This window comes from Phoca vitulina, unplaced genomic scaffold, assembly GCF_004348235.1.
Source record: "Phoca vitulina isolate PV1807 unplaced genomic scaffold, GSC_HSeal_1.0 scaffold9, whole genome shotgun sequence".
NCBI classification, from domain to species: domain Eukaryota; kingdom Metazoa; phylum Chordata; class Mammalia; order Carnivora; family Phocidae; genus Phoca; species Phoca vitulina.
The window spans coordinates 42,719,372-42,734,579 of NW_022589712.1; the positions used below are offsets into that span (position 1 = coordinate 42,719,372).

General features: G+C 41.8%; 1 protein-coding gene across 2 annotated transcripts in view; it reads left to right on the forward strand.

Annotated features, from left to right (window-relative positions):
- The first annotated feature begins 4,787 nt into the window (after positions 1–4,787).
- Positions 4,788–15,208, forward strand: part of MAN1A1 (mannosidase alpha class 1A member 1) — a 166,246-nt gene continuing 155,825 nt past the window's right edge. The window contains exons 1-2 of one of the 2 annotated variants that reach the window (XM_032407979.1): positions 4,788–5,059; positions 6,070–6,936. In XM_032407979.1, the coding sequence (XP_032263870.1) occupies positions 4,937–5,059; positions 6,070–6,936 (990 nt within the window). In that variant the 5' untranslated portion in view covers positions 4,788–4,936. Of the gene's footprint in view, positions 5,060–5,738; positions 5,858–6,069; positions 6,937–15,208 lie in introns of those variants that run through there. The other variant, XM_032407980.1, reaches the window with a different exon arrangement.

The window sequence follows — 15,208 nt, forward strand, 5'->3', positions numbered from 1 at the left end:
AAGAATTCTCCAAGTGAACTTGAAAAATAAGTTCAGTGGACAAAGAACCATAGGTGAATTCCTATCCATTTATAGAAACCCAGGGCTAAGACAAAGTTCTACCTTGAAGGACAATATGAAAGTCTGAATATGTAGTGCAAACAGCACAATTATTTTGTAATGAAATTGGGAAGCCAAGTGCTGTCGTGTCATAGTTGTAGATCATTCCTCCAAAACAGGCACAGGCACATGTGGTTTCATTTCATTTTATTTCATGAAAAAATTTTCAGTTGGGCAGAATAATGTCTTATAACTCTTCTGAGTTTATTTGGTTTTTCTGGAAAAGTGTATGATCTTTTATGGGACAGAGAATGAAGTATGAAGAGGGAAACATTTTTTTAAGAAAAAGTGATTTTTTTTAAATGTATCTAATGAACTAAAAACTAAGGAAATATTTTATATTTTTCTCTGGTCATAGAAAGAAACTTTTTCCTTTCATTTCATTCAGTTGAAATAATATACTTGCCTCAAGTCATAAATTTCAAACATTTCAGATACAAGAGCTCCTAAAGGTCATTGTTGACATGGCTTGCCTAGCCTTTTTGCCCTGAATCCTTGGTTTCCTTATTCTTCAAGCACTGAGCAGTAATATCATTCTCCTCACTTTGAGACTTTGCCATCATAAACATTTTCTAAAGGCTTAAAGAACTATAAAGTTGGTTAGTTGGCAAATTTTTGGTCCTATTTATATAAAGAATGGAGACACTCATAGGATCCGCTGCCTACCAAACCTGAGGCTGTTCCCCCAACACCTCTAATGGATATTACTTAAATGGAGGACAGAAGTTGAAAAGTGACAACCATGTGAAGAACCACATAATCCTAAACTTCTTGCTTACTACATTTTTCTGGTTCTTCCTTTTAAGAATCCTCTAGACACTGTTCTTTGACTACCCCAGACATTAATTCCTTTTATAGGGAAGGAGAAAAATTGAATTAAATTTCTCAAATGCCTATTGTGCCAAACACATTAGTTATATCATTTAATCTAAGAGCCATAGCAATGTTACTGATGAAGAATGAGAGATGTAGAAGATAGATAAATTATCACCCATGGTCACACAGCCAAGGACATACATGTCCTCTGTAATAAATCACTCTCTCATTCAAACTTTTGCCCACTTAACTCAGAAAAATCTCTCCCTGTACTTATCTCTTTCAGTCCTTTTGTTAATCAAGTCAAAACAAAACAAAACAAAAACATCATAAAAGTAATTCTAGTGATACACTTGAAACCAGAAGAAAACTTAACGTGCTGAAGGAAAACTATACCTAAGAACTTCCATAAACCTTTCCGACCTTGAAAGTAGGTTTAGAATCTTTCTGAAATAATCATTCTATCTCCTTTTCTTTCAAATAAATGTTTGTCCTCAGGCTCCAACATTCAAGATAAATAAAACACTTTCTAATTTAATGCTACTTTGATTACTAGCATTGCAACTGTGTTTTTCCAACATTTCATTCTTCCTTCCCTAGAGTCCTAAGACTTTGTAGTGTAGACTACAACCCACAGCAGCATTTACAACTTTGTTTCTATGGAGAGAGGCACTCTGAAAGTTCCAAAGAGCTAATGTACAAATACTTGGTGGAACACAATGTTTTTAAGTTGGGGACTGCTAATACTTACGAAATGAGTGTTCAAAACAAAAACATATTTCAACAGAACATGCAAGGACAGAGGGGTCTCATTGATTCAGCCTCTTACCGCCCCCTCCCACACATACACAAAGGTGATTGGAGTCCTTATAAAAATAATCTATTTACGGCCAGTTCCAAAGTAAATTGAGGAGTGAGAGAAAAAGAACCAGAGCTGTGACTGTAGCTCCTCAAACGACCACAAATAATATTAACAGTTTATTTTGTAACTTTGGTTAATTCCTATCTTAATAAACTTCATGTAAAATTCAGAGTTGCCCAATGAAGTACTGAAAACTCAAGATTAATGTTCACAATGAACTATTTTTTTTTTTTTTACATATTACATTTTGGTTTTTTTTAAATAAAGGCCAAAACCTATTCTGACCTAAAATTTGAAGACAAGTAGAAAATCAGCAACAGGAAAATTTTATCAGAAATCTAATGTGTTGGGCAATTTCAATGGTTAACTGTTATACATGTATGTTAAGTGTATTTCTTTTGTTATATTACTTTTTTATACTTTTTAAATCAAAGAAAAATTCTCAAAGGGATTCTTCCATAAACTTCTACCTAGTACCTTCTAGAAACTTCCTATTAAGAAATATTTTTGCACTTTAATTTTTTGGGACTTACAACTTTATAAAATATTCATTCACCATAGTTTTTATAAAAACATTGTCACTCCCCCAACCCTGTTTATAATTATTACTATATTTAATTTTTGGCATGTTAATACAAAAAATAAATGTACCCTTTGTTAAACATTTTAAAAGCACAGAAATCCAAGCAGTCAAATAACTTGGGGATTTCTTTGCACCTTGGGGGGGATATCTCTAACCAAAACCAACTTTAAAAAAATTACTTGATTCTAAAGATTTTATCTTGAAACACAAAAATTTATAAATTATGAAAAAAAGATACAGAGATATAAGCATTGGAAAAGGAAAAGGTAAGAATTAGGTTTGTAGGCACACTTGCAAAAGGTACAAGGAAATCATACTTCAGGACTAGCTGGCCAAATCAGAACACACAGCAAGTATTTAAACAGAAAAAACCACACAGAATTACTAAGGTTGCTAAATTTGCATTAGACTATTCATAATGAAGAAACAGCAACTTTGTCACAATCATTGTATCCACAGAGATCATAACATATCTTCAGGTAGATGTGGTGGGTAAGTATGGATTTATGGGACAGGGTCAAGGTTTTATTATTTGGGGACCAGAACCATCACCTGTATTTTTGCTTTATGTCAAGATATAAAACATTGTTTTTCCAGCTGTGGAATGAGAAGTGCTTATGGTATTGAAATCGGGGCAAAGTGTCAGATTTTGCTTCAACAAAATACAATTTCTAATTTATTGACCATCCAGTATTCTTCCTTTACCATGAATATACAGGACTTTGTGTGGTTATTTTAAAAGTTTTTACATGGTTAATTTAGTTGATATGTCCCTTCAAATACCTTCTCTCCGATTTTTTTTTTTAATTGCTATAGCCCAAATATGAGCACTCCCACATATTTCTCATCCTACCTAACACAGACTGGCCCCATTTAAAACATATCCTATAATCAACCACCCATGCTATTTTCTTGTTTAACAAATCATTAGGGCGCCTGGGTGGCTCAGTTGGTTAAGCGACTGCCTTCGGCTCAGGTCATGATCCTGGAGTCCCGGCATCGAGTCCCACATCAGGCTCCCTGCTCAGCGGGGAGTCTGCTTCTCCCTCTGACCCTCCTCCCTCTCATGCTCTCTGTCTCTCATTCTCTCTCTCGCAAATAAATAAAATTAAAAAAAAAAACAAAACAAATCATTAAAGCTAGGCTTCACTCATAATAAATCTCTGTTTTATAAGAAATACAGGTATTAATAAAGTAATCTTTAAGTAACCTTCATAAAGGGGAACAGAAATAAACAGAGCCATCATTTTAAAAGCTGTAAACACAATATAGATAAATCAAATTTAAAGCTTTTAGGAAAAAAAAATCATCTTTAAGACCATATGCTAAATTTTGAATATTTCCACTATAGGCGATGAGTTAAATGTCCAAACTGGTTTGGTATCAAAATTAAAGAGCGCCAGAAGTAGAATTAGGTCTACAACCCCCTTTTATTACCATTTTAACATACACTTAAAAGTAGTTTGTATTGCCTTTCTGGAATACTTAGTATACTATTTTTAAATTAAAGTTTCTAAATATTTTTGTGGCTCTAAGAGATAAGTCCATTCCTAAAACATAATAATTAAGATAATAAATCGTTTGGGGAAAAGATCATAAAGGGATTAGCTTTTAGGGTATTAACCCTAATTATTACCTATCCATGAGGTAACTGAATTTTAAAACTGTTGAAAATAAGCAGTATTATTTCACACTGATTCAAACTTTTCAGCCTATCCACAACTTGCAAATGTAGTTTGAAATAAAAATTACTATTCTATCATTTAATTTTTAAAAAAAAATGTTGTTTTCTTTTTCAGTCCTTCTAAACTTTGTTACCCTGCTTGGATATGCTGCACTCTTCTGGGCATAGAATTTCATAGCAATTATGAGAATAACCAAGCCATAAGGTCAGTTTTATCAAACAATTTCCCATTAACAGAAACGTTGGAGGTATAACTCATGTTACACAAAACAAATATACAACAAATAATGATGGCTTAAATGAACAGTTAAATGAAAACTGTAATAAGGATTTCTGATTTAATTTTGCGTTTTCTCATACAGTGTACATCTGAAACAACTGTACTGTAGGCATCTTGCTGTAAACTGCCAGCTCTTTGTTTTATAAATGGCAAGCCGAAACAGAGCGAAAATCACGTTTCCAGAGAAGGGGGAGGCATAGACTAAGGCTGCTACAAACTAGCTTTCAGAAATGAGAAGTCAGCAGTCAACTTTTTTCCCCTCTGATAACCGTTTTTTTGTTTTGTTTTGTTTTGTTTTTTTTTTTCAGAGCAACAGGGAAATTGCAAACACATTTTGGAAAATAATGCTGTCTTGAAAACAATCTCTATTGGACCAAGTCCTTACTTCCCTGGAAGTAATCACATCCAACACTTAATTTCAACACAGTGTTCAAATTTATTACTTGAAGCTATGGCATAAAACTGTCTTCTTTAAATGGAAAATTTGACCAACTTCTATGAGACAAATGAATTTTGAAAGTGGGAGTGGGTGGGGGAGGTATGTAACTTTTTTTCTTCAAGTGGGTGGAGAAAGGATGCAGACGAAGAAGCATCCTAAGCAACCACAAAACGATGAGTATCTCAGGGCGTAAAAGGATGTTAGACCAGAGAGCTCAAATGCTCTCCGATCACAGCTTCTCTACAGGGGACTTTTGGTTTGACTGCTACCAGGCACCGGGGGAATCCCCGTCTTGGGTAAAAAGAGGGAACTGGAGAAAAAGACACGTTCAGAACGACCCAGCATCGGACGATTCTCAGCGAGACCTGTCCTTCGCGGGACCCCTCGGAGCGGGCCTCGCACGGCCTGGGGGGCGGGTCCGAGGGGGCGGCAGGGAGGTCCTGCGTCAGTCCCGGGGCCTCCCGGGCCACTCAAGGCCAACGAGCCCCTGCGACCCGGGCCCGCGGACCGCGCAGGATACACTCCCGACCCTGAACCCAGCCCGCTTCCTCGCGCCCTGTGCCTCCGGCTCGGGTCTAGGCGGCCTCCCCGCTGCCGCTCCCGCCGGCCTCGCGCCTCCCAGACCCGCGACCTCCCCGCCCCCGGCCGGGCCCCCGCGAGGTTGCGCTTCCCGTAAACTCCCCGCCCCGCGCGGCCCCCTCCCCGCCTCGGCCCCGCCCCCGCGGGTCCCTGAGCGGTGCGTGATTGGCCCGGCCGCGCCATCACTCTCCGGACGCGTCACCGCCCTCGTTTCCGAATGCCCGGAGACCGGCAGTGGTATTAGTGCTCGCGGGGCCGCGGTGGAGGGCAGCGTGCAGCCCTGCTCGCTCCTACTCGCCCGCGGGTCGGCGCGCTAGCCTAGACGAGCGGCGACCAGGGCTGCGGGGCGGCCGGGCTGCACGCTCAGCCGCCGCCTGGGAAGCCGTGGCAGCTAGTCCCAGCTCCGAGATGGGGACCTGGCGAAGTTGACTAGCCCCCCGACCCGCGCAGCGTCCCTCCTGCCCCAGAGGTGCGCTGCCCTCTCCAGGAGGTGCCCGCACGCGGCCCTGCTCCAGGTGTGCGCAGGACACCCAGTCCCCCCGGGACCAGAAAACTTCACCCCAAGTCCAAAGAGTGAGCTCCGAGGGCGGTGCCCGGAGCCAGACTCCCGACTCCGCGCTGGGGGAGCTGTCCCGGCGGCTCGCACGGCCGTCGGAGGGCGGAGACCCGCTGGAAACTTTATCACCATCATCGTAATTACTACATTTTACTGTTTCTCTCCCCGCAGGGGCTGCGGCCAGCGGTCTGTCGCGCGTGCTTGTTTGCCAAAGGAGCTGCCCCTGGGAGAAGACCCACAGAAGAGTTGTTTCCCCAGGGCATACCTGCAGCCCAGCCCAGGGGCTCGGGCGGCCTGGATGCGCAGGACCCAGCCCCGCAGCCGCTGACGCCGGGCGGCGGCGAAGTTTGGCTGCTGAGCGGCGCGGCGCAGGGCCACTGGACAGCGGGCACCCCAGCGGCCGCGGCGGCTGGAGGGATGCCGGTGGGGGGCCTGTTGCCGCTCTTCAGCAGCCCCGCGGGCGGCGGCCTGGGCGGCGGCCTGGGCGGGGGGCTCGGCGGCGGCGGCAGCGGCGGCAGGAAGGGATCCGGCCCCGCCGCCTTCCGCCTGACAGAGAAGTTCGTGCTGCTGCTGGTGTTCAGCGCCTTCATCACGCTCTGCTTCGGGGCGATCTTCTTCCTGCCCGACTCCTCCAAGCTGCTCAGCGGGGTCCTGTTCCACTCCAGCCCCGCCCTGCAGTCGGCCGCCGACCATAAGCCCGGGCCCGGGGCGCGCGCCGAGGACGCGGCAGATGGGCGAGCCAGGCGCGGCGAGGAGGACGCGCCCGGGGACCCGGCGGCTGCCCTGGAGGACAACTTGGCCAGGATCCGCGAAAACCACGAGCGGGCTCTCAGGGAAGCCAAGGAGACCCTGCAGAAGCTGCCCGAGGAGATCCAAAGAGACATCCTGCTGGAGAAGGAGAAGGTGGCCCAGGACCAGCTGCGTGACAAGGCGGTGTTCAGGAGGCTGCCCCCGGTGGACTTCGTGCCCCCAATCGGGGCGGTTGGCCGAGAGCCGGCCGACGCTGGCATCCGCGACAAGAGGGCAAAGATCAAAGAGGTGAGTGCACCTTACTGGAAACCCTTCCTGCCTGGCAGCGTTTTTTTGGGAGAAAAAGACAAACCTCTGAAACTCTTAAGACTATAACATTAAAGTGTAAGGGGACAGAGAGCTTTTCAGCTTCCACCAGGTGCAGTGTCAAAGGCTCTTTAGTTTTCCTTTTTTTACTATCACAGTAGATGTGGCCAATTAAGATCTGAGGTTGAATCCCGTTGCTTTTAATTTGCGTGCTCTGGTAAGCATAAACCACGTGAGGTAGGTATTAAATACATGGGCAGGTGAGGTGGTGTGCAAACCTCCTCTTTCATGGGCCTCCTCACGGGTAATCGTCCCTGCCTGAGAACATTGACAGTGAAGGTCCCAAACAGCCCCCTATTGAGGCTTGGACGTGGCTCGAAATGAAGGTTGAACATAAACGCAAAGCATTGATCATGCAGGATAAGAAGGTTCTAACAGCAAGCCAGCACTCCCTGGCCTTCAGTCATGTGGCCTTATGCTGCCAGGTGGCATCCTGTGTGTACTTATAGATTATAAAGGTGAAACTTGAGAACTTTCTATCATAGGGGGCACACTGTTGTTTATTTACATTTTAAAAAATGAAAAATTTAAAAAGCCAGCCAATTGTCTCTTGTATTTCTGGTGTAGTGAGAAAGAGTATTTTATGCGATGCAACAGGTTTGCCTCCACAGCAACACAAAAATGACAAACTTAATCCAAGACAAACATGGACTTCGATAAGTCTTTCATAATTTATTTCTTGTAATTTTCAGTTAGCACTTGTAGCATATGGCCACTTAACTGGCTTAAACCTGAGGGGGACCTTTAAAGTCATTTAAGACTGTCAATTTAAAGATGAAATTTGAGGAGCCCAAAGCCCCAGAATTAGTTAGTGACCAAGTTAGGACTTGAAGCCAGGGCTTCTCCTGGTCACCTTTCACCAGTCAGCAGGCTCTTTGTGGACGTGCTTCCTTCCACAGCTACTCTCCTGTATGAAACTATACCAGCCTGAATTTTAACACAATCCAAGAGCTGGAGGAACCATATTAAAAGCATTTCATCCCAAATCTTGATTCAGATTTCTAAAATGTGTTATAAGTGGAAGTAATATTTTGGCATTCAAAAAATGTCAGAGTCTCTGTGAAAATAAATTTTATGTTTTGACATTGGGTAGGTAATCAGGAAAGGAAGCGGCCTCATTCTCCCATTTTCAGAGAGTAAACAATTTTGAGTTGGTGAAGAGGTATTTAGCTTGAGTACCTACAGAATGGAGGCAGCTTGATTGTTACAGGATTTGTGACTTTTGGTTTTAGCTGTAATTGAGCAAGTTAAAGTAGATTTGGGTCCCTTTCAGTTTACCCTAGGCACAAAGAGGGTGCCTTCATCCTTCTGTGCAGATAGATTCCTTCAAGCCCATCAGCCTTTCTGCTTTGGGACCCTTCTTCAGGCATAGAACCTCCCAGACTTGGAGGAATAGATTTTATGTCCCCGGACAACTTCTCTCTAGCAGATTGCCTTCTCCATGAAATCCTGTCAGGGATAGCAAACCAGGAAAGTGGATAAAAAGCTCTATTTCTCACCAATTTCCCTCATCTCTTCATCTCCCATCCTCCTTAAAAATATCCAAACAAAATCATAGGTAAATTAACTGTAAATCTATATGCTTATGTTTCCCTTAAGTTTAAAACAGTGTAATTCACACATTTCTTGCCTCTAAATTCCTATGAGCTGCCAGTTAGTGCAGATCACAGTTGTCCAAGGAAATTATTTTAAATACTAAAGATGCATGGATGTTGAAAAGCTATCCATACCAACCAATAGTGATTAAAAGTGTGTCAAGAGCAAAAGCAGTGGGAATTGAGGACAGCATATTAACAGTATGCCTATCTGCCCCTACTGGATCCATGTTATCTGTCTCTCTAAATCAAAAGGTCTTAATTAGCCATGTAAAGAAAATTTACGTAGCCTTCTGTTATCTGTGTGGTGCTAACGTCTTAGCACTTAGATGTTTTGAAACTGCCCAGTCTTGCATAAAGTGGTGGAAGTAATGTGTTCTTTAAAATTCCGTGTTGCCGTGAGAACCCAAAAAAGCTAGCATAATTAGCTTCAGTATTTAGTCAAAAGCTAATGGGAAGAAATGGATTATGGTTTTTCATCAGATTAGTTCAGGCAGATGCGTTCCTTTGTAAACCAAAAAAAAAAAAAAAAATGCCATTCTAAAACTGTGCTGAAAATGTTCAGTTTTAGAAAGGAAAGAGTGGTTACTATTGTAAATAGAGCACTGCGCTTTAACTTCACACTTTTATATTCAGTTTCTGGTACCACTGTGGACTTTTTGTCATGGACCAGTAGATCTTTGTCTTGGTTTTGATCTTTGTTGTCCCTGTATTTTCTAGTTCTCTTTATATACTTAGGCTCTCTCAGGTGTTAGTATACCTGAATGTATTAACAGTTTTATAGCTAAAATTTAGAAAGTATAGGCAAGTCTAGTATGTTGAGAGCTTAGACTATAATTTCTGAGCCAAACATTTAATTTGTAAATTTAATTTAAAGACAGCTAATACTATTTTTATAATGCCAACACAATTGTGTTACTGGTACTTTGGTAAATTTTTAACAAATTTGTGTCTAGAGGAGACAGTCATAATTTCAAATAGGATATTACCTAGCTCCCTTCACAAAAAGCCATTATATGCTTTCCAGTACTAATTCGATGGATGGTAAAACTTTGATGTAATACTTAAAATTGAAATCAAGATGCTCCCCCCGCCCCATGAAAACTTTGTAAAAAATCAACTCTGGAATTTCCCTGAATTTTATGATACATAGAATATATTTTCATGAGTTTGATCTTTTTAAAATTGTATTCAAGTTATCCTTAGTTTTAAAAAGCAGTGTTAAAATAATGAAGGACCAAAGTTAAAATAACACCATGGAATTTTTAAACAAATAGTCTAGTTCCTCTTCTACCTTAACCCTTTTTTAAAAATCAGGAAGCTTTTTCTCTTTCTTTCTTTTTTTTTTTTTTTGTTTTGTTTTGTTTTGAGCCTGTACAAAGAACTTGTACAGTCCTTTAGGATTAGAGCCATAATCCTAATTTAGAGGATGAATAATTTTGGTTTTCATCTCCTGGAATTATGGGGAGTCCTTGAGTAATAGGGGCTGAAGACATCTTCTCAGAGGGGATTCCTCCCTTCTCAAACTGGAGTCTCCACCAGCCTAAATGGGGTAGGAGTGAAGGGTCTGACACTCGGCTTGGGGCCTCTCAGGCAAGGCTTTAGGATTGGTCAGCCATGGCAGTCACAGTTGTCTATAGGTTTCTCAAAGCATTCTTTAGTTTTTTATTCCAGACCTACTTATATGATCATAAGTTTAAAGAAAATGTTCATATTGATGGCTAATGGTTAAAATGTATTTTTATGCCTTACACAGTAGCCTTATGTTGTTCTTGAGTCTATCATTTATGTTAACTTTTGATGATTAACCCTTTTATTAAAGATCAGATGTAGGAATAATCTACCCAGACAGACTAATACTTTTATTTTGAAGACTTAACTTTCCAATTTATCTGTATGGGTAGTTCTGGTGTGGAAAATAATATTTGCAAAATAATAAAAGCCAGAATTTGAAGACCTGACTCCAGAGGAACTTCAATACCCTTGAGTTACCCTGCCTGTTCTGCTCACCCTACTCTGAAACATACCTGACATTGACCAGAGGCAAAGGCAAGATTCCCCCACTCTTAGGTTTTTCCCCAGAGCAGGTAGGTCATAGAGTATTTGTAAAATTTTTTTCTCTTTAATAGGTAAATGAATAAATGACGATTTCAGCAGTATAAGTGGTAGAGTAGATCCTGACTGTTGAACTTTAATACATGAAAGCAAGAAAAGATTGTTAATGGATGATCAATTACGTTCAGTTTAATTTTCTGTAAGCTATTGATAATTTGTTTGAGAGGAATATTCTGTCTTCCTCTTACCAGGTAACTTAAGATTCATAGGCCTTAGAACCTAGTTAAGGTGTGAAAAGTGGTTAAAAAAATGCATTTTTGAGTCAATGCTTGTGTATTTTTTAGGTGAGCTGATCAAATAAACCATCTTGAGAAATATATCTTAGTATTTCACATGTATAGTAAGTGCCTTTGTATGAAATCTGAGTTTGTTGGAATTCAGTGGGAAACTTATAGATTTATATTGAATTATTCCATAAGCTGTGGTAGTACAAATTCTTCAATAAAGAGAGTTTCAAGCATGTATCTCAAGGTCAGAGGGGAGGAATACCTACAGATCAGTGTGAGTGATGAGAGATAAATATACATGGGTAGATCAGAACTGCACTGGAACCTGCATATAGCCCATAGTCCAATAGAGAACCTGTGACCTTTTAAGTTCTTCATAACCTACAAAACCATAAAAATGTGTGTGTTTGTCAAAGATGAGTATCGATTGATCAAAATAGGAACATCCACCCCATGGATTCCAGAGATACTATGAAATGCCTCTCCCCTAACCAGACAAAAGAGTAATAGAGAAACCAATATTTGGTAGTTTAAGGAAGAGAATTATTTCTTTGGGAAAATTAAGTCATGACTTTTCCTTCAATTCTCAGCCTCGTGTCTTGTTTAGTGTTAAGTAATTGAACTACCTCTAATCAGCCCTGCCTTAACCCTCACTCCCAAATCTGCTTTTAAAGATCCTTTATACAAACTATGCAGGTTTTTTCTTTTACCAACAATATGCCATAAAAATTATAACTCTCTGATTTTTAAAAGTAAACATATGCTCTAAGTCATATTGTTCTGTATGAGTCCTTAGAGATAGCTCAGCTTGTTCATTTTACAGTAGATGCAACTGAGACAGAGATTATTCCGGAAATCAGATTAGAGTTGAGGATGGAAGCCGGATCCTTGGTGAGTGTTGCTCACTGTCTTAACATGGCTTGCCTCCTAAATAAAATGCCACAGAAGTATATAAATGGACTGGCAATATTCATCATTTGCAGACTCTAATGTAGAATGAGTACAAAACACAATTCTGCAGTATTATAAATTTGACCTTGTATTAGTTAAGTTACATTAACTATAGTCATTTTTTAAATCTTATTAGTGGCATGATTTAGAAGACCTCTTCTTTTTAAAGCCACCCAGGAAAAGTTTGATATGACATTTTTTTCTGTTGATAAACAGATCTCGGCAGGAAGCAGAGGCATTTGTAATCATTCAGTTGAACATTTTTTACAAAGAGAGGTGGGGAGGCGAAAAGAAGAGAGACAAGAAGAGGGGCAGCTTAGAGAAGTGTGATGGCATGGGGGAGCTACTTCAGACTATAAATGTGCATACTCTTTTGACATGGCCTGATGTGTAACAGAAGAATTGACAGCTAGCCTGAAGGACTGTGTTTTTTAAAAAGTAAAAATACATTTAAAAATTACAACAATCTATGGGCTCTTTATTGTAGGAGCACAGTTCTCTTCGCCCAAGTAGGTCCTAGAGAGTCTCTGGATACCCTTGCCTGTTCCTGCTCCGTCCACTTGCAGCACTATGGTGGGGATGAGAAGGGCTGGTCTGGAGGCAGATGGCCAGGACCTGAATCCCTGCCATTGAGTGACCTTAAGCAAGTTGCGATTGAATCTTTCAGAGCTTCGGTTTTCTCATTTGTAAAATGAAGACAAAAATGGGCACCCATTTCATTGGATCAGAAGGTTTAAATGTGATCATCCACACAGCAAGCACTTAGAATGATATCAGGCATGTTGCAAATGTATGATAAATGCTACTTGCTATTATTACTGTTACTAGTCGTTCCCTAAAGCCATCAATCTAAGATTACTTTGTTTCAGAATGTTTGGTAAATCAGGAAGTGGATAACGAAGTTTCAAAAGGTTACCAAAAACAGTTCAAATCAAGTTTGGTGCTTAAAAGGATACATTTCCAGTTCATCACGATGATCTTTCCAGACGGCTGTGATTTTATTGTGTTACTGTCAACTCTGATTTTCTCAAATTCCTTCCAAATTCCAAAAACTCTAGGTATCTTTAAAACGATATACTTCTTCAGCTTCTGTATTTCAAGTATTTGAGAAAGAATTCATCTCTTTCTCACAGTCAGATGCGCCCGTTCCTGAAGTGGCTCCTTCTCAGAGTAATCACAGAGCTTGAGTTACCTCCTTAGGCATTGAAACTGTTCCCCCAAATAGAAAGAGAAATTGGGGAAAGTGCATTTGAACCAGTTTTATCTTTGGAGGAATGTTTTTAAGAAGTGAGAAGAAAATTACTTCAGACTTGACAGAAATTTACTTAATTATGATCAGTGCTATAGTCAGAGTTCAGTCTATCATCTAATAATCAAAATTCAGATAAATCAGTTGTACTTTGTAACTCAGAGTTTGCCCTTCCTTGAGAGCCACAAATTGAGATTGGTTAGGGTTTCGGGCCCAGAAAGACCTCTGAGATCCTGAAGCCCAGTCCTAATTTTCCAGGTGAGAGCCAGGGCCCGGCGAGCCATGACTTCCTGAGATTCCCCCAACGCACTAACGTCAGAGCTGGGAACTGCCTCTTAGCCTGAAGGCCGCACTCTGCCTGTGATTTCTTGACTCTAATGAGAACCTATGTTTTGGTGGCTGGCTGGCCTGCCCCGCCCTCCCACCTCTTCAGCCCTGAATGGCAGGCCAGCAGTGAGAAGCCCCACTGAGACCATCCTAGAGGGAGAGGAACATCTTTGCTTGAGAAAGCAATGCTGGTTAATTCCTTGGCTCTGGAGAAGGGGCAGCACTGCCCTACCCGCCCTGGGTCCTGATAAAGACTTCTGTGATCATTAGATGCTTGAAAGAAAACCAAATGAGATTAAGGCTTAAGAGCGTTTAAAAGGCGCAGCCCTCCTTTCTGTCTTGAATACTCTGGCAGTTGCTTTAGGTACATTAGAGTCCAGCAGTCCTGCAGATAATCCAGGACAGAGATAATAAAATTAAAAAGCCCACCATCCTTTGTATTCGCTTGTCTTTTGTAACTAGAATGCCTCCTTCACTTCCTTTTTTCCATCAGTCCTTTGTCTCCCTGGTTATTAAGCTTATCAAAGGCTCAGTCCCCGAACTGCCCCACTGTGTTCTCATCACTCTTGCTCTATATCCTTTCCTTTAGTGACACGCCGGCCTTAATATAGTAACTTCCATTTGCACGTCTTCATGCTTTTTGTATGTGGGTCTCCCACTGGACTGTCCTGTCCCCAGTCCTTCCTGTGAGGGTGCTCGGTGGGAGAGGAAGCATGGAAGAAAGGGGTGAGAACCTGAGGAAGGTCGCCAGCTTCCGCTGCTGGTAGCAGCACACCACGCCCATGAAGAGCCTCTTTGCCACTGCGCAGGTGGGGATGGCTGTCTGCTGAGGCTAGGGGTTATGAGGACAGGGTGTGGCCGTGGGGCATGGACACAGACCTGTGAATGACTGCGGGGGAGAGTGAGTTCAGGCCAGGCAAAGACCATGAGCTACTGCTGGAAACTATCTACCCAACCCTTTCTCACTGAACGATCTTTTCGAAGTCCTCCGAGGAGCACTTGATCCTTCTGAGGGACCAGAGGGCCCATGGATAGGCAGTGAGGGCTTATGGTCCATGCTGGGGGTGGCCAAGTCCAGCTTCAGTCCAGCTTCCCTGAACTGATGTTTGGGCATGATTGCCTGACCCTAGTTCCCCTTTCACCAGAATCTGTGCTGGAGCTGCTACAAGGGTGTGTTTCCCCGCTGGATCTCTATCAGGGCATAAGGCAAAAGGACAGCCCTGTAGAATGATTAAGGAAGCACAGGGGTGTGTTCCTAGTCGCAAAATCTCATTCCCAGCTGCCTGAAATTTCACCATCAGTGCCTCCCTTTTGTTGATGTACTGCTTCTTTTTTTTTTTTTTTAATTTTATTATGTTATGTTAATCACCATACATTACATCATTAGTTTTTGGTGTAGTGTTCCATGATTCATTGTTTGCATATAACACCCAGTGCTCCATTCAATACGTGCCCTCTTTAATACCCATCACCGGGTAACCCCTCCACCCCCCCCTGCCCTCTAGAACCCTCAGTTTGTTTCTCAGAGTCCATAGTCTCTCATGGTTCATCTCCCCCTCTGATTTCCCCCCCTTCATTTTTCCCTTCCTACTATCCTTTTTTTTTTTTTTTAACATAAATGTATTATTTGTTTCAGAGGTGATGTATTGCTTCTTAAAGGCTGCTGTTAAAAGTATATCACTCAAGTTACCCAGCAGAAATTATCATCCTTTGAGGTTTGTCTTAGCAAG